This window comes from Neoarius graeffei, chromosome 20, assembly GCF_027579695.1.
Source record: "Neoarius graeffei isolate fNeoGra1 chromosome 20, fNeoGra1.pri, whole genome shotgun sequence".
NCBI classification, from domain to species: Eukaryota; Metazoa; Chordata; class Actinopteri; order Siluriformes; family Ariidae; genus Neoarius; species Neoarius graeffei.
In genome coordinates, this window is record NC_083588.1 from 6,661,660 (window position 1) to 6,679,883 (window position 18,224).

Genomic DNA, 18,224 nt, shown 5'->3' on the forward strand with positions numbered 1-18,224 from the left:
AGTGAGGCAACAAGCAGGCCAAAGTTAAACGGCACAATCTTCCGAATGAAGAAGTGAAATCATCTGTATCTCTGAGATGGAGTGAAACACACCTGCACAGGAAGAAGTGCAACGTTTGCATCCATTATTCAACCATTTACATGCCGTCTTTTGCCTCTTATCTAAAGAGTGTTTTTTTTTTTTCTTTGTTTGCTCAGTGACATGAAAAAGCCTTTGTAAAAATGCACAAGAAAGTTTTGCATTATAAAAGAATAAATCAGTGAACAAACACTTGAGCAGCACGGTGGTGTAGTGGTTAGCGCTGTTGCCTCACAGCAAGTAGGTCCAGGTTCGAGCCCCGTGGCCGGCGAGGGCCTTTCTGTGTGGAGTTTGCATGTTCTCCCCGTGTCCGTGTGGGTTTCCTGCGGGTGCTCCGGTTTCCCCCACAGTCCAAAGACATGCAGGTTAGGTTAACTGGTGACTCTAAATTGACAGTAGGTGTGAAAGTGAGTGTGAATGGTTGTCTGTGTCTATGTGTCAGCCCTGTGATGACCTGGCGACTTGTCCAGGGTGTACCCCGCCTCTCGCCCGTAGTCAGCTGGGATAGGCTCCAGCTTGCCTGCGACCCTGTAGAACAGGATAAAGCGGCTAGAGATAATGAGATGAGAAGAAAACACTTTTACTCCATTTACAGAACAGAAACTGAAGGAAATACGATTGTCAATGAAACTGTTTAGAAAAATGAAGCCAATTAAAATAAACACTTGACTCATGGAAGGAGTCTCCAGTGTCAGTGCTTTGGAACAGCCAGAGGTAAAGCTGTTGCTTTAAGTTGAAGGATGGATTTTATACTCTGTTTCAAATGTGTTCAGTAAAAAGCTGCAACTTCAGGAGAAAGTGAGAATACGACTGTTTATAGCTGTGGGTGAGAACTAACCTGTTATGCAGTCATTCCACACTATTTCATATCACTACAAAAGGATAAAAATGTATCACGGTAGTTTTTTTTTTATGAGTAAATTATCATTGTTGGCAAATTGCTGTGATAAAAGAAGAATAAACATGACAATTTGAGACATGCTTTTATGATTTTCCTATCAGAGCATTCCTCCAAGTGTTATATTTTTGGAAAAAGCAGCACCGAAGCCCTCAACATGCTTTGGAAGTCTGATGGCAGGTGTGTGTGATAAATGAATGCAATGTGACATGTACTAAATCATATTTATGGCTGTTCATATTCATAAAAATAACGAATTTCAGAAACTGAGTCAAGCACAGAAATGGTTTTCTTCTCTTTTCACAGAAAACTCAATAAAATGGTTCCTTAAAGGTCAGTGTTTGTGAGCACTTGCCTCTGGTTTTCGAGATGTCGTGTTGCTGTGCGTTCTTGGAACAGAGATGTTTCACCTCACAGGAAACAGTTGTGTCTTTTTCCCACTCTGCAGCCGGAACATTGAGAATACTTTGGACGCTCTGTGTTCCATTGCTGTGCTCTTTAGGAGTTTGTGTGATCGCATTCTGAGAGTAATTGTCCTTTCCTACTTTCCAAATAATGGAGAAGTCCTTGAGCCTGCGGCCCAACAGCAGACAGGTGACGGGGACCAAATCCTTGGCTCTCGTATCACTTATGGAGGGACCCAACAGGTAAACCTGTGCCATCAGAGCAGAAGCTGGAGTCACTGGAGATAAAGACATGACATTAGTCCAGAGACGGAAGTCGGCATAATCTACATTTGGTATCAACATCATGAACTTTTTGGACACGTGGTCCTTTATTTGAATACCTGCACAGACACTGGTGCTCTTCTGAACAGGTTTGTGATCCTGATCGCTGACCTCACACGTAAATTCCCCTCCATTATTCCACTCCTGCTGTGGAAGCGATATCTCGCTGGACACTTTCACACGCCCGTCTGCTTGCACCGTTACTTCACGGAGATCATTCAGCACAGATTTGGGGAGCCACTTGATCTTTGGGTTAAGTCCAGTTCCAGAGCAAAGAAGTTTTTGTGTCTTCGAAGGCGATTTATCCACAGTGGAAACAACTGAAAGTTCCACTGAAGGGTCACCTGGAGAGAGGATCAAACATTTGAGCACAAACTGGAAGGATTTCATTTCTGGCTCCACTGATTTGTTCCTGTAAATATTACCGATATTCAAACAGTAAAGACATTGAGGTTGAAATATTTCTCACCAAAAATGTTTCCTGTAGAATTGGACTCCCACTTATTGGTACTGCTTTGCTGAATCTGACAGGTGTAACGTTGGTCTTTGGATTGTGTCGTTTTGGAAACAGTGAAACGTGCAGTCAGAGTGTCCTGGCCTTTGGGCAGGTCCACATACTGAGCATCAGAGAGCTTGGCTTCGTTGGCCTGAAGGGTGATGGCGAGCTCACCAGAGGGCAGATCTCTTGCGGCACACACCAGCACCGCGTTGTCTCCCTTCTCTCCGTCTGTAAGGATCCTCCTGATCACCACTGTCGGAGTTTTCTGCACAGGTTCTGAGGAACATCAGGGAAAGGTTTTTCATTTCACATTTTCGATGAAATTAAAATATTTTAAGTGACTTTTCCAAAGTGGAACCAGTTGAGGATGATCCCCATGCATGGGCACCACCAGGGGGGGAAAGGTTAGAACAATTCTAGGGGCCCAGCACTGCCATGGGGCCCTTTAAGGGGCTGATAATATGCTTTTGATGATTTTAATAAGACTTTTGAAATAACAACAATATTCCATCTGGTAAAATGAGCTAATTGAACAAGGTTGTCTATTTCTTGAGTTCTTCAACATATTGTCATTTAACCCTCCCCCTTTTGCGAAATGGTACGGTCCAGTTCTGGTAGAAGCGCGATGCGTTAAATCTGTGTGCTGATCAGTGCAACGCTACTTGCTGCTGTGTCGCAGTGCAGCAGCCAGCCAGCCAGCAGTGGAGTGCGTACAGTCTATGATCGCTAAATATGAAGCGTGGCTGTCAAAAACGTAAAGAAAGGCAGATGAAAGCTGAGAGGGACCGGAGAGGCAGGCAACTGGTCACTCAGTTTTTCCCAAAGAAAGGTAGCTATCGCTCACGTGTGTTCAAAATATTAGCGAATGGTAAATGAACAGTATGAACGTGGTTGGATTAGCCTATCAAGAGAACACTTTTACAGTTTGTACAGTGACTTTTTCCATTTTAATAACTGAGCTGACTTGTGTGATAAACAAGATGAAATATTACGTTATGCTGGTGCTAATAACTAGTGCTAATAACCAGTTTCATAACTAATGGGGTGCCCTAAATATGCACAGATTCAGCCTCAGGGGGACCTCCGCCCTACCAAACCACTGAACCCCCCACCCCCCTTTGGAGAAGGAGGTAAGCAGCAATACAACCCATAAATGCTTTAGGATTGAAGTTTTTAATAAGCGAGCGCCATATACAGTTTGCTAGATTAAAGTGTTGCTAATGTAACAAACGTTGCGTTGTGTTGTTCACCAGTCTTTTTATTCTGAAGAAATGAGACACAAATACACTGCTGAGGACGGGCTGCAAACGTCCAGTGGCATTGGCGCTTACATTTCCAAAACGAACTGAAAGAGGCCAGCGCCTCGTTCCCATAACTCCCTGCGCTCTTAAAGGGCCAGCGCAGAATTTCCCCACCACGACACACAAGGGCAAGTGGAAAAAAATAAACCCGTTACACTAATAACGGACACCAGTCAAGTGTTTGACATGGTTACGTGTGTGGAATGTTCACATGTTCTAAACCATTGGTTTCAACCATTGGTTAATACATAAAATGTAATAAAGTCACAAACTCAAGGCCCATGAGCTATCAAAAGTCAAATAATGACAATAGTGCAATTGTGACGAGGGTGGGCAAAGTTGGGGGGCCCAAAATTCTAATCTTTCATGGGGCCCAAAATTTCTGGCGGCGCCCCTGTCCCCATGTATCTAAATTCATGTATCTACCCTTTTAATCACTAATGTACTGTATGTGAGGCAACCTGGACAATTCCGTCACACATCAAGTTGTAAAGTGTGGCCTTTTGTATCTTGCTTCTTGCAATATAAATGAACATATAGATTAGAAATACAAGTTTAAATTATATCCATTATATCCTTACCTGTAGTATCGATCGTCTCCTCTACTTTGTTGAAACATGGATGTTTAGCGATGCATGTGATTTTCTGCACGGTTTTCCAGTCTGCTGTAGAGATGGTCAGATTGCTGACCGTCTTGCCCAGTCTCGTCTCTTTTGTGCTCGTCTTGTCCTTCTTTTTCTTTCCGTCTACAAGCCATGACACTTGGGTGTTGAACATAGTCTCAACAACACAGGAGACTGTTACTTCTGAATCTGTCAATACTGACACGAGACGAGGTTTCTCCAGACGTATCAACGGTTTGGATGTCGGATGAGCTGCAATACAGTATGTCAGCGCAAGATTGTTCACTTCAACTTGAACATCATGGAAGATTTTTATTTTGCATTTTCCTTCTGCGGAACTGACCTTTACACTTGCTCCATGTTTGTTTGAAGGTCTTGGAATTGTGTGTGGCCTGACAGGTGAACTCTGTCCCTTCGTTCCATTGCTCTGTATTAATGCTGAGTTCACAGAGTGCAGCAAACATCTTTTCTCCTTTGCTGGAAGCTTCGAATACTTTCAGGGTCGATTTCTCTCGGAGCAGCTCCTCTCCCTTGTACCACTCAACATTCACTTTTTTTGGACGAAAACCATCCAACCAACAAAGCAGACGAACGATGTCGTCTGCTGTCGTGATGCTGATGGTGATGTTGGGCTCAGTCACAGGCTGAGCTATAAACAGCGAGATACAAGCAATTCAAGTGCATGACGTTTATATTATTGATATATTTAGTGATGAGTCAAACTTCCTCAAAGTTTCTTCTTCTTTTGTTGTGTGTTAAAACACTGGCACAACAACACTTCATCAGGAACTCAAACTGTGATATTGGACAATAAACTTCATGATCATGATGTCATTAGAAATATGACTGCATCCCATACACCACAAGGAACTCTGTTTGAAAAGCACCTGTCACAAATCAGAGAAGATGGCACTTCTGTTTGTTCTATGGATAAATAATTGAAAGCTATATTATATTTTTCAGCACTTATTAAAACTCCTGGCCCATCAGATCCTGGGTTTGGTGAGAGACGAGCGAGAAAAACATACTGAGCACAACGTGCCAGAGCCTCATTAGCGAATGAATATCAGCAGATTTACTGTCCGTTTCTGGTAAATCAAAAATATTTCATTTTCACTTCAATAATCTGACATTGCAAAAGAACAAAATCAAAACTTGGTATTTTTTTTGTTCTTGGAAATTCGCAACATCCTTTCTTTTAATTTTCTGCCCCCAAAGTTGCAGCAAAGCCAAACAACCTCATCACCAGAGTTAAAAGTTCGACCAGTGTTTATTTCATCTGCATGACTGCTCATAATAAATCTCATCGACAGAGCAAGCGAGACGAGTTTGTGAGATTTGAAGTGAGGATTAGTTCATAAGTGCTTTTTTTCCCTTTTTCTTTTGACTCATTCTGTGTTTATTTGGTTGTGTGTGGGAGTTTTTAAAAACACAACTCAATGGAACAACTAATGACAAATAACGCTGTGTTTAGTATGAAGTGTCGGATTTATCACAGTAATCACTGTGTGTGTGTTTGATCTCGCTCTCCTCTTAGTTTTTTGCATGATTAATTTAAAGAACAACATCAGTATAATTCTTTGTGTGTGTGTTTGACAGTGTGTGGTGTTTTGTGGTGTGGTTAGAGGAAGGAGAGCAGGACAGGCTTCAGCAAGCACAGCAACCAGTGGATGGAAGTAGCAGTGAGACAACAAGCAGGCCAAAGATAAACGGCACAATCTTCCAAATGAAGAAGTGAAAATCATCTGTATCTCTGAGATGGAATGAAACACACCTGCACAGGAAGAAGTGCAATGTTTGCATCCATTATTAGATCACTGACTTGCCGTGTTTTGCCTCTTATGTAAAGAGTGTTTTTTATTCTCTTCGTTTGCTCAGTGACATGAAAAAGCCTTTATAAAAATGCACAAGACAGTTTCACTTCATAAAAGAATAAATCAGAGAACAAAACACTTTTACTCCATTTACAGAACAGAAACTGAAGGAAATACGATTGCCAATGAAACAGTTTAGAAAAATGAAGCCGATTAAAATAAACACTCGACTTCAAGGCCAACAACGATTCAAATAAAGATGGAAAAAACAATGAGACTTTTAACTGCATATTTTTCAAAGACCTTTATTTGAGATTTGCGTAAAAGCATGAAAAAAGTCCAACATTTAAATGTCCAAAAGGTATTTACAGATATAAAATACGTGGAAAGTAGGCGAGTAGGCAACAGCAGAAAGTATAACTCAGAACAGTATCATGAAGAAACAGAGAGAAAACCAAACTCGTTTCTGCACAGTTTCTGTCTTCATTTCACCTGAAATCACAATTTTAATCTGATTAGATCACAAAAGTACCATTCGTCATGTGGGACAGAAATATATTGTCTTTGTTCATTATGTAATGAAATCAAAGTATCCTGGATATTCATCTCTCTCTCTCTCTCTCTCTCTCTCTCTCTCTCTCTCTCTCATTAGGGTGAATTCAAATACTAGTGCATCTCAAAAAATTAGAATATTGTGAAAAAGTTCAATATTTTCCATCAGTTATTTAAGAAAGTGAAAATGTTATATATTATAGACTCATTACACATAAACTAAAATGTTTCAAGCATTTTTCTATTTTAATTTTAATCAGTATGGCATACAGTACAAAAACATTAAAAAAACATCTCAAAATATTAGAATATTTAATTTCAAGTTTGAGTAAAACGGTATGAACACAGTGTATCTCTCTGTCTAGTTCAGTACACACAACCACAATCATGGGGAAGACTGTTGACTTGACTGTTGTCCAGAAGATGATCACTGATGCCCTCCACAAGGAGGGTAAGCCACAAAAGATCATTGCTGAAAAGGGTGGCTGGAAAAGGTGCACAAGCAACAGGGATGGCCGCAGTCTTGAGAGGATTGTCAAGAAAAGTTGATTCAAGAACTTAGGAGAGCTTCACAAGGAGTGGACTGAGGCTGGTGTCAGTGTATCAAGACCCATCACGAACAGACATCTTCAAGAAAGGGGATACAACTTTTGCATTCCTAATATCAAGCTACTCCTGAGCCAGAGGCAATGTCAGAAGTGTCTTATCTGGGCTAAGGAGAGAAAGAAATGGACTGCTGCTCAGTGGTCCAAAGTCCTCTTTTCAGATGAAAGTACATTTTGCATTTAATTTGGAAATCATGGTTCTAGAGTCGGGAGGAAGAATGGAGAGGCACAGAATCCAAGGTGTTTGAAGCCCAGTGTGAAGTTTCCACAGTCTGTGATGATTTGGGGTGCCATGCTATCTGCTGGTGTTGGTCAACTGTATTTTATCACGTCCAAAGTCAACACAGCCATCTACCAGGAGATTTTAGAGCACGTCATGCTTCCATCTGCCAATGAGCTTTTTGGAGATGCTGATTTCCTTTTCCAGCAGGACTTAGCACCTATCCACAGTGCCAAAACTACTACCAAATGGCTTGCTGACCATGATATTACTGTGTTTGATTGGCCAGCCAACTTGCCTGACCTGAACCCCATAGAGAATCTATGGGGTATTGTCAAGAGGAAGATGAGAAACACCCGACCCAAAAATACAGATACGCTGAAGGCCACTATCAAAGCAACCTGGGCTTCAATAACACCTCAGCAGTGCCACAGACTGATCACCTCCATGCCACACCGCATTGATACAGTAATTCATGGTAAAGGAGCCTCAACCAAGTATCGAGTGTATAAATGAAAATACTTTTCAGAAGTTGGACATTTCTGTATTGTAAATGCTTTTTTGATCGATCTTAGGGAATATTCTAATAATTTGAGATACTGGATTTCTGATTTTCATGAGCTATAAGCCATAATCATCAAAATTAAAACAAAAAAAGGCTTTAAATATTTCACTTTACATGTAATGAATATAGAATATATGAAAGTTTACCTTTTTGAATTAAATTATGAAAAAAAGGAACTTTTTCATGGTATTCTAATTTTTTGAGATTCACTAGTATATTGGGACAGTTTCCACACCATTAATTGAAACAAAATCCCCAACACACGACACATTTCTGATATTTTCATAATGAGATGAGATGAGTTAACGTGTGTTTATAATATTCTAAAGAAGCTTCAGACATTTTTCCTTCATTCCCATTTTCATTCAGCACTTATTTTTATCCCCAGCAGACTGACTAAAAACATCAAGCCAACCATCCCATATTACAGGGACATGAACACAGCACAGTCTGGAAAATTATATAAATACAGGATATGAAGTAAAAAGATATGCAGACTGCTTTTATTGATTTATTTGTTTGTCCCAGTCAACCTGAATTCACCCTGTTTGTTTCTTGGATCAGGTCTCACCTTGATAACAGTCACTCCGATGCTGTAGAAGAGGGTGATGAGGAAGAGGAACACAAACGTCAAGGCAGTGTTTACCATGCTGTCATCCTCCATATCTGTCTCATGGTAGAACATCTCGGTCAACCTCAGGCCATCTATTACTGTACACATACACACACATTTGTACATGATGAGAATAAGAACAGAAAGCACATACGTATCAGTTTACAGATGATGTACACCACAACTTACACACTCTATACAGTGTAAAGGATTAAAAGTGGACTCGACATACTGAATATGAAGCATGGAATTTTCCAGTGCTAGTCTCATGCAACATGTTTTCCAACATTACATCAGCTTCGGCTCTCGTTAAATGGAAACGTTAACATTTAAAATGGCCGAAGTGGGTATATTTAATGTAATATCCTGACACTTATTTCATTTCATCCCACAGTGCTGTTGAATTCTCGACTCTGTTTGGTCAGATGATGTCGATTTGCTTCTATAACATCAGTTCTGGCTACAAGGTGCTTGTTCTAATATGTTATTTTTCTGTAGTAACATGCACATGAATTGATTTTTAAAAAAGGGTTTGGACATGTCGATATGGTCATGTTTTCTGTCAGGAGACACTGATTGAATATTTATGGAAGGAGTCTTTAGCATTCGTTTTTGTACATTCAGAAGTCAAGCTGTAATGTTCAGTTTTCTGACATGGGAATGTCTTTCGAACGTACGGCTTTGCACTTTGCAGTTTCTTGCTTTTGTGACAAGTCGCACTTTGAAGTCAGTTTTGTTCATCCCAAAACAACAGTTTTGTTGTTTTGGGATGTGCTTTGCACATGATAACAAATACTCCCCACTGTCCACTTTATTAGGAACACCTGTACATTCCTGTAGTTATCTCAATCAGCCAATCATGTGGCAGCAGTGCAATGTATAAAATCCTGCAGATACAGGTCAAGAGCTTCAGTTAATGTTCGCATCAAACATCAGAAAGGGGGAAAAGTGTGACATCTGAGACTTTAATCGTGGCTTGGATGTTGGTACCAGAAGTTTGAGTTTTTCATAAATTGCTGATCTCCTGGGATTTTCACAGAAACAGCCTGTAGAGTTTACACAGAATGGTGAAAAAAACTAAAAACACTGAGCGAGCGACAGATCTGTGGGTGGAAACGCCTCGCTGATGAGAGAGATCAGAGGAAAATGGACAGATTGGTTCAAGCTGCCAGGAAGAACATAGTAACTCAAATAGTCACTCTACAACCGTGGTGAGCAGAAAAGCATCTCAGAACACACAACCCATCAAACCTTGAGGTGAATGAGCGACAAGAGCAGAAGGCCACATCAGCTTCCACTCCTGTCAACCAAGGAAAGGAATCTGAGGCCATCATGGACACAGACTAACCCTCTGTATGCATTGTGCTGCCTGCCACATGATTGGCTGATTAGATAACTGCATGAACGTGCAGGTGTACAGCTGTTCCTGATAAAGTGGACAGTGAAAGTATAACAGCAAATAACTGCATTTTATTTCTTGACTAGGTTACCGAGGTGTGTTTAAAAAAAAATCTTTCAATGGATTTCACATCTTTTGTAATTTATCTCATGATTGGGGAGAAAACTCGTGTTTCAATGGTTCCTGATCAAAGTGGTGTCACTGTTCAAAATCAGCAAAAGGTTCTCGAGCCAAAGTGCCTTCACAGGTTCTTGTTTGTGTTTCTCTCAAATTAAGATTGCGTATCTTGATTTGTCGATGTTTGAATGCATGGTATTATGAAAGCTACGCATGAAGGTTTGTTAATTGAAACCGGTGACCACCAACCTGTCAAGGAAAAGGGGAGAAAAAATTCTCCACATTATATGAAAGTCTGAATGTCTTGGCTTGTTGCAGATAAAACAGCATTAAACTCAATCGTTGCAGCATTTTGATTTACGGCCTAATCAAGGATATATTTACGAATAGTCATCAACACAGAGCAACAGAAAAGCTTGACAAATATTACAGAAAGACACACACACACACACACACACAAATTGTCACAGAAAACTGCAACATTCTCTCTGATATTTAACAGAATGAATAGTTTATGAATGGATTTGTCTTTCTTAAATTTTATGAAACTACTTGAAATGATATTTGATGGACCTTTAAAGTCCATATTAATTATTTGCTTCTTTTTAATTGGAAATTTGAGCATTTTGGAAGATCCTGTCCAGTTTTAGGGAAAATGCAGTCCAACATGTCCCTTAACTAAAGACTGATGTGTTGAGAATATGATGAAGGAGGACTTTAAAACAGCTGTAACTAAAATGTCTTCAAACAAAGCCAGTCAAGGTGCAGCCATGGCATAATTTTACACAATCCACATTTAGGATGTGGTCGGATCATGATGTCTTAAGTTAGTGTAATATAATAACATCATATTTCCGTACTGCACAGGGTACATGCTGAAGGATTTTTTTATTGTCATTGTTTCAGTGTAATATTGCATCAGACATATTCCAAAGACCAAGGACACACAAGCATCAGACAGACTTCAGGACAATGACATTGCATTAATTAAAAAAAAAAAAAAAGGACATGGAAGACGGGGCAAAAATAAACATAAAACAAGCATTAATAGCAGACAACACAGTTTCTAATACGTCTGGCAGGTCGGGGGAACATTCAGGTTGAGATTCACTAAGGTGGGTGGAGTCGCTTTGTTATTGATGGATCTGGATATGAGGCGCACAGAGTCCTCGATGGACTCGTGATAAACCCTGCAGCTGAACACAGCGCCACTCTCCCATTCTGTACTGCTGACAATCAGCTGGCTGTACACTGAAAACAGGTGGTCTCTCTCGAGAACCCGAGTGGTGTTGTGCTTATAGCCTTTCACATCGTCCACTTGATTATCGTCAATAAGCCAAGACACATACACCTCCTTAGGGTAGAAGTCTTTTACATAGCAAGTCAGGGTCACCGATTTGCCTGGTCTCTCTGGTGGAGGGAGCAAGTAAACCTTGGGGCAGTGTTTTTCGCCTACAAACATGAAATCACAGTTAAGGTCAGTTTCAGTGTTCAGGAACATTGGTCATGCGTGAACTCAAATCAGAATTTGGACACAATATCAATATTATTAGAGATCACCTCTGAGAATGCGTTTCTGCTTCCTAAAAGAAATTCCTCAGAGATTAATCAGACAAATTAAGAGCAAGAGTATATATAAGTAATAAAAGCATTTCCTACCACTCGTTCTTTGGTAGACGACTGATTTATACTGCTGGATGAACGCTGAATTTTCCACCTCGCAGGTGAAATTGGTGCCTTTGCTCCAGTCATCGAAACTGATCGAGGTGATGAGTCTGACCTTGGAATCCGTTGGGACTTTTTTGACAGAAGAGAGCTCCTCACCCTCGTCATTAATCCATTTAATGCTCTTGAAACCCGAATCCAAGTCGGTCCTGCACTCGAGCTCGCCGGCGCGATCGAACAGTATGTCCCTGGTGGAAGGTGGGAAGATGATCACCTCGGGCTGCTTTGGAACTGGAACTGACACTGTAAAGAAGGTGTCGAATTTTTTTTTCCATGAAACAAGCAAGTATTTGAATAAAAATACAAACAGTGAATAGATTAATATATGGTACATTTTCAGATTCTACAAAGTTTTAATGCAGATTAAACAAAATAATCATAACTGATAAATAACTCAGTTTCCAATGACAGCATTTCACAAGTGCTTTGTAGTCTTTCCTTAAAAACAGTCTCTCATATTATGGTGTGAGAGTACCATCAAGCTCAAACCCCGTCACAGGAAGTTTTCATTTAGTTCAGTAAAACTGACTGCTTCTTTAGAAGAAGTGAGTCATTCAGCTGTTTGGACAGGTTTCAAATTGGTAGGTAAAAGTCATCAAAGTAGGAGTAGAAGAATCGTATAACACGTACCATAATTCGCCTCTTCGGATCCTTTCCATTTCTTCTGCTGGAATTCGCACTTCACTGGAGAAGATGAACCCGTCCATTCGTAGGCCCCGATTTCCAAAATACTTATGGCAGTGTAAGCACCTTTATCCTGGCTTAATATGGTGCCTTTGACCTTCGAACCGAGGTCCCGGTTTTCAAGAGTCCACTTAAACGTGTGTGATTTAGGCGAAAAATGTGCAGCTAAGCAGATGAAGGTAGCTGTTCCATTGTCTAGTTCTTTTTGGGTGGGAGTTGTTAGAAGCAGAGATGTAGGGGGGTGCTCGATCACATCTGCAAAAAACACACACAGGTCCATATGCAGCAGCAATGGGGACAGCAGGTTTTGCAGTTGAGGAATAGATTGTGTTGCCACAGTATATCAAGTCTACAAAAAGTGCATTTTTTTTTCGACCAAATAATATCTGAATGGATATCAGTGCTGTCAAATTCTTACATATTCTATACGTTGAAACTTGGAATATTGAAATTTCTGGTTTCTCAGTAAAAGAAGCTGTGGATATATTTTTCTTATTAACTTCGAGAGGGATCAAACATTGTCAATCACCAAATTGCTGAGTATTTTCCTATCACAGCACCCCTCATGTTTTCTTTCTGGCTAAACAAATGACATGGATGGATTCGAGCAGAGTTCAGGAGAAAACTCTGAGCTATACAGAGCACTGGATCTCTGGGACTGAGGCCGAGAACCCCTTCAATTAGAGTTTCCCAGTCTGTAAAATCGAATCGATCTCATAACTGTTGATGCCACAGCAAAGTTTTGCAAGGATTTTTGAGAACATACTGTGGCAACAAGCATGCGAGAAGTCATAAGCTACAGGTGAAAAAAGGGAACAGGCTTTGTTTAGCATTGGCAGAGAAAAAGCACACAGTGTACGTCAGCTTTGGAATTTAAAGTGTTTGACTGTGGATATGAAATATTCTGGTGCTGATTGAAAAAATGGACAGACATTTTAGGAATAATAAACTTTTCGTCAGACACTTTAAATGGCCAAAGCAGACTGTCTCGGTGTGATTAGACATGCAACATCCTCTTTGAAAAGGACTCGAAGGAATTGAAACTGTTGTACCGTAGACATTTATTCTTGTCTAATTTGCAGTCTAATTTCATGTCCTGTGCAGAGTTTTCTGAAAGAATAATGCTCACACCGAGACTGGAGTTAGATTACACATGGAGCTGAGAGAAATATTCACACTAATTATTCTCAAGTCATCGCCATCTCTCTGGCCTTTGAGGCTGCTGGGAAAACAGTCAAAGTGTCAGATCTGAATTTTTGATCTCTCGGATTGACTAACCACAAACTCTGATTGGTGCCAGGAGAGAAAAGAAACTTCAGTCTATCACGATTAAATGGTTGGTTTCAATTCTTCTTTTTAAATGATGGAGTTTTACAGGAACTTCACTTCAGCGCTCGCTAAAACCGTGTTGAAGAAACACTTTCAAATGGAGTACAGAAGATAACATGATCATCAGTGTTTAAGCATAGTTATACACGTTGTAGCATATTTATGCTTGCTTCCGAGGCATAATATATACACTGTAAACCCGAATAAGTTGAGTTTACTTAAAAAAAATTGAGGAAAGTGGTTGCCTTAAAAAAAAATAAGTAATTATTAATGATTGAATTGAGTACCTTAAACTTACAATCTTCTGGTAAGTTTAAGGTACTCAATTCAATCATTAATAATTACTTATTTTTTTTAAGGCAACCACTTTCCTCAATTTTTTTTAAGTAAACTCAACTTATTCGGGTTTACAGTGTAATGTGTGTTTACATTCACTGACCATTTCATCAAATCCACCTCCCATATCCAGTGTCAGTAATCCTGTAATCTAGACACAAACTGTTTTCTCTTGTCACTGGGGTGATACCATCAAGGGCTCATCTTTTCTACCTTGAATATGTCCATTTTACCAAGGAAGTTGCATGTCGAGCCCCTTTCATTACCTTTCAGAGTAAAGCTATAAATGTGCTGCACATCCAGGGGCTTTAAGGTCCAATTATGGACGTTACATTCTTTTAAAATGTGCACTATATTCACGTTTCCACGGAAAAGATACAAAGGGCAAAAAACTGTTCCCCTGACGGTTCCACCCCAGTGACAAGGAAGGTTTAGTCCCAGTTTGTTTCTGGGAGTGTGTGTATGGGGCAGGTGTAGGTTTCTTAATCAAGTGGTCACCGATTGCAGATTTGGAAAAAAAAAAAAAAGGGTGTTTTCAGGTGTTTCTGTCTTACCTATCTTTTGTAAGGTCGCTTTTTTGGAACCGACGCTATTTTCCACTTGGCACGTGAACTTCTTGCTCTGGTCCCAGTCGGCAGCCTTGACGCGCGCGTTGCTCACCGAGGTGAAGCCTCCGGTCGCGCGCACCGCCGGGTATTGCACGAAGTCAGTCAGCGCGCTCCCGCTCGCATCCGTCCATTTGAAGCTCAGTCCGTCGGCGGTGGCCAAATCGCTCGTGATGCAGCCCAGAGTGACGTAACCGTCCGGGGACGAGCCGCACTGCCACACGGGAAACAGGGACTTCGGCGCGCTTGGCACTGCTGTAGATAGATAGATCAGACAGATCAGATCGGGAGATAAACAGAGCCGCAAACCAACACGATATTTATTCTGCGCCTGGAAGATTCAAATGCAACCGATTTTATTCCCAAATCAACATTTTTTTTTCTCTCCTTCCCTTTTCAAAGTGGACTTTATTCTCCTTTCCAATCAGAGAACACACGGACATTTTTATTGGCCTCCATTTTAAATTATTAATCATCTACAATTCATTCAGACTAATGATTAATAATTATTATACATTCGAATGTTTAACTGCAATAATTATACTTATTTTACACACACACACACACACACACACGGTAACATGAGAAACTCGGTCTCACCGCTCGCGCAAACTCCGGCCGCAGTTTTCCACCTGAATGAGATTTTATTCGTTCATTTCAGATCGACGCTGTGGGCCGGAAAAAGGGTCCAATCACTAAACCCGCCCTTAAATTAAATCTTACGATTTAATTCGTTCTCGGAATAAACGAATTGTGCCGAATTTTCAAAACATGAGACAATTCAACAAAACTAATTAAATTAATTTCTTTCCATGAGAAAAAAAAAACACATTTATAAAACTCTGTTTTAATAAATACAATTTAGTCTCTTAAAACAAATCGAAAGCATTTACTCAGAGTTCGACCGATTTATTTATTTATAGAGAATTCTGAAGGTCGGCGACTTGAACCAACTGACTCATAATAAGCAACAAACACAAAGCAAAGGCTAAATACATTATTATTATTATTATTATTATTATTATTATTATTATTATTATTATTATTATCAGTAAACCCACTCGGATTATTTGTCAGGATTTTCTTCCACAGAATCTCTCTTTATGTTTTATACTAATTCTACATTTCCGCTCCTTTGAAACAACGGACTCCTCTAAAGCAGAAAAGCGCAAAACAAAATAAATCCATCATTTCAAATCGTTCAGATTTTTCACACCAAATTATTTTATAAACGATGAGAAGAAGCGAAAACAAACACACAACGTTAAAGGGATTTTTTGTCTCTTCTTTCCCCACTTTTCCCTCCATTATTCCTCTCCACAAATCCGTCTAAAGCAGGAACTCATCACATTCATGCACATTTTATTAGACGGAGTCATAATCATTCACTGACTTTAAATACAATTGTCTCGCAAACTTATAACGAGAAAAAAAGCCCTAAAATATGATGCAAAGAACCGACTTTTTAACGTCCCTTAACTTTCCCCCAGCTTTACATTTTAGACCATTAAATCTCGCTTTATGACAGAAATAAAGCTGAAGGTCAAATCTCTGAATTACTGACCGCTTGTTCCGGTGACAGCTGAGTCTCTTCCCCAGTAATCAGAAGCACAGTTCCACAGTGTTCAAGCTCACAGCCCACCTCAATCCACTCAACTCAACCAAACCAAACCAAACCAAACCAAACCAGGGACATTATCGCGCTCACTGACGCTTCAGACGCGCATCATTAAAAATCAACCAAATAGAGAACTTTATTCAATTAAACGCTGAAAATATCCGACATCTTTAAAAAATAAAAAAAAGGTTTTTGTTTTAACCAGAAAAACCGCGATCTTGTAGGATATTAACAGCATTATCATATTTACTAAAACTGACCTTGAAAACTCAAAACCTTGAAGTGAACATTTTTAAAGTTTGAAGAGAACTGAAGCGTTATTTTCTGTGTTTTCTCCAGAAGAGTAGTCAAGGCTCATTAGAAAACCTCACAGCGCACAGTCATTACCACCAGTCTACAGTCTGATCTTTTTTAAAGAAAAGAAAATAAGGGGAAAAAAGTTTCATGTTGGTTTCACGGCACGAATAGATTAAGATGTGGCTCTTACCAGAAGTAACGGTGACCGTCGTTCCCTTTCCCCAGTAGTCAAAAGCGTCGTCACAGTGACACAAATCCACTCTGACATCGTTCAAAAACACCTGCTGTCCGATCTCACGATATATTACTGATCATGTCTCAAAGTCACTCACAAAAATCAGATCCGAAAAGTTGTAAAGTTTCTCAGCGTTAAAGATCCACCAGGTGTCATTTTATATTCAGAATTAAAACTTTACAGCACATTGCTGATCGATGCTGGGTTTATACGAGAAAATAAAATAATAATAAACGCACATTAAAAAACATCCACGGACGTGCTATTTTCTTTATTTTCCCAACAATCAGATAAATATTTCTCTTTTAAATGAAGTGCGACTTTTTCACATGAACCCCATTTTCTCATCATTTTAATGAAACAATAGAATTGCTCCAGTTTTTCTTGTAATATTGTTGGTGTTCGAGGAGGCGAATCGAAAGAGGTTTGGTTTGAATTTCTTACCTGAAGTCACAGTCACCGTCGTTCCCTTTCCCCAGTAATCAAAAGCAGCGGCACAGTGAGAAAGTTTAAGGCGCTACTCGGACAATATGGGGACCAAAAGTGGAGACTAATCTATTTTCTAAAATGTTGTAAATTTAAGGTGATATTAAACGTGTCGAACAAATGGAATCCTACCTGAAGTCACGGTCACTTGAGTTCCTTTTCCCCAGTAGTCAAAGTAGCTGTAGTAGTCACAGTGAGTAAAGAGGCTGCGTCTCTGTACAAAATTGCCCCGAGGCTCTGTTTTTGCAGAGTGGTCACTATTTTCTCCCTCTTTTTAATTTTTATTATTATTATTTTTACGGACGACTCAATTTTGACCTTTAATATTTGTATTCTTCTTTAAATCGATATTTGTTTCGAAATAAAAACAAGAACATTAAAATGCTTACCTGAGGTCACAGTCACTTGAGTTCCTTTTCCCCAGTAGTCAAAGTAGTAGTAGCTGTAGTAGTTATCACAGTGAGTAAAGAGGCTGCGTCTCTGTACAAAATTGCCCTGATGCTCTGTTTTTGCAGAGCGGTCACTATTTTCTCCCTCTTTTTAATTTTTTCATTTTTTTTACGGACGACTCAGACAGCCTTGACCTTTTATGTTTGTATTCTTCTTTAAATCGATATTTGTTTCGAAATAAAAACAAGAACATTAAAACACTTACCTGAGGTCACAGTCACTTGAGTTCCTTTTCCCCAGTAGTCAAAGTATTCATCACGTTGGTTAAAACCTCGGAGCAATCGAGCAAAAACCAATATCTGTGCCTGCAAGCCTCAAATGGATTTTTTTTTTCCACCAAGTAGTTTTTTCCCCTCTGTATCACATAATACACATGTATTTGACTGTACTCCATTCGAGGAAATGGTATTGTTTATTTATTTAATTAATACGAACTAATGAACTTCC

At 39.7% G+C, this 18,224-nt stretch overlaps 1 protein-coding gene across 1 annotated transcript in view; it reads right to left on the reverse strand.

Moving 5' to 3' along the window:
* The window catches only part of LOC132869384 (uncharacterized), a 103,668-nt gene that overhangs the window by 9,593 nt on the left and 75,851 nt on the right, over positions 1-18,224 (reverse strand). Inside the window, 13 exon segments of the mRNA XM_060902723.1 lie at positions 1,332-1,658; positions 1,764-2,048; positions 2,174-2,479; positions 4,086-4,379; positions 4,471-4,776; positions 8,427-8,594; positions 10,248-10,261; positions 11,086-11,464; positions 11,672-11,980; positions 12,368-12,676; positions 14,641-14,946; positions 17,717-17,765; positions 18,075-18,090. Of these exon segments, the coding sequence (XP_060758706.1) occupies positions 1,332-1,658; positions 1,764-2,048; positions 2,174-2,479; positions 4,086-4,379; positions 4,471-4,776; positions 8,427-8,594; positions 10,248-10,261; positions 11,086-11,464; positions 11,672-11,980; positions 12,368-12,676; positions 14,641-14,946; positions 17,717-17,765; positions 18,075-18,090 (3,068 nt within the window).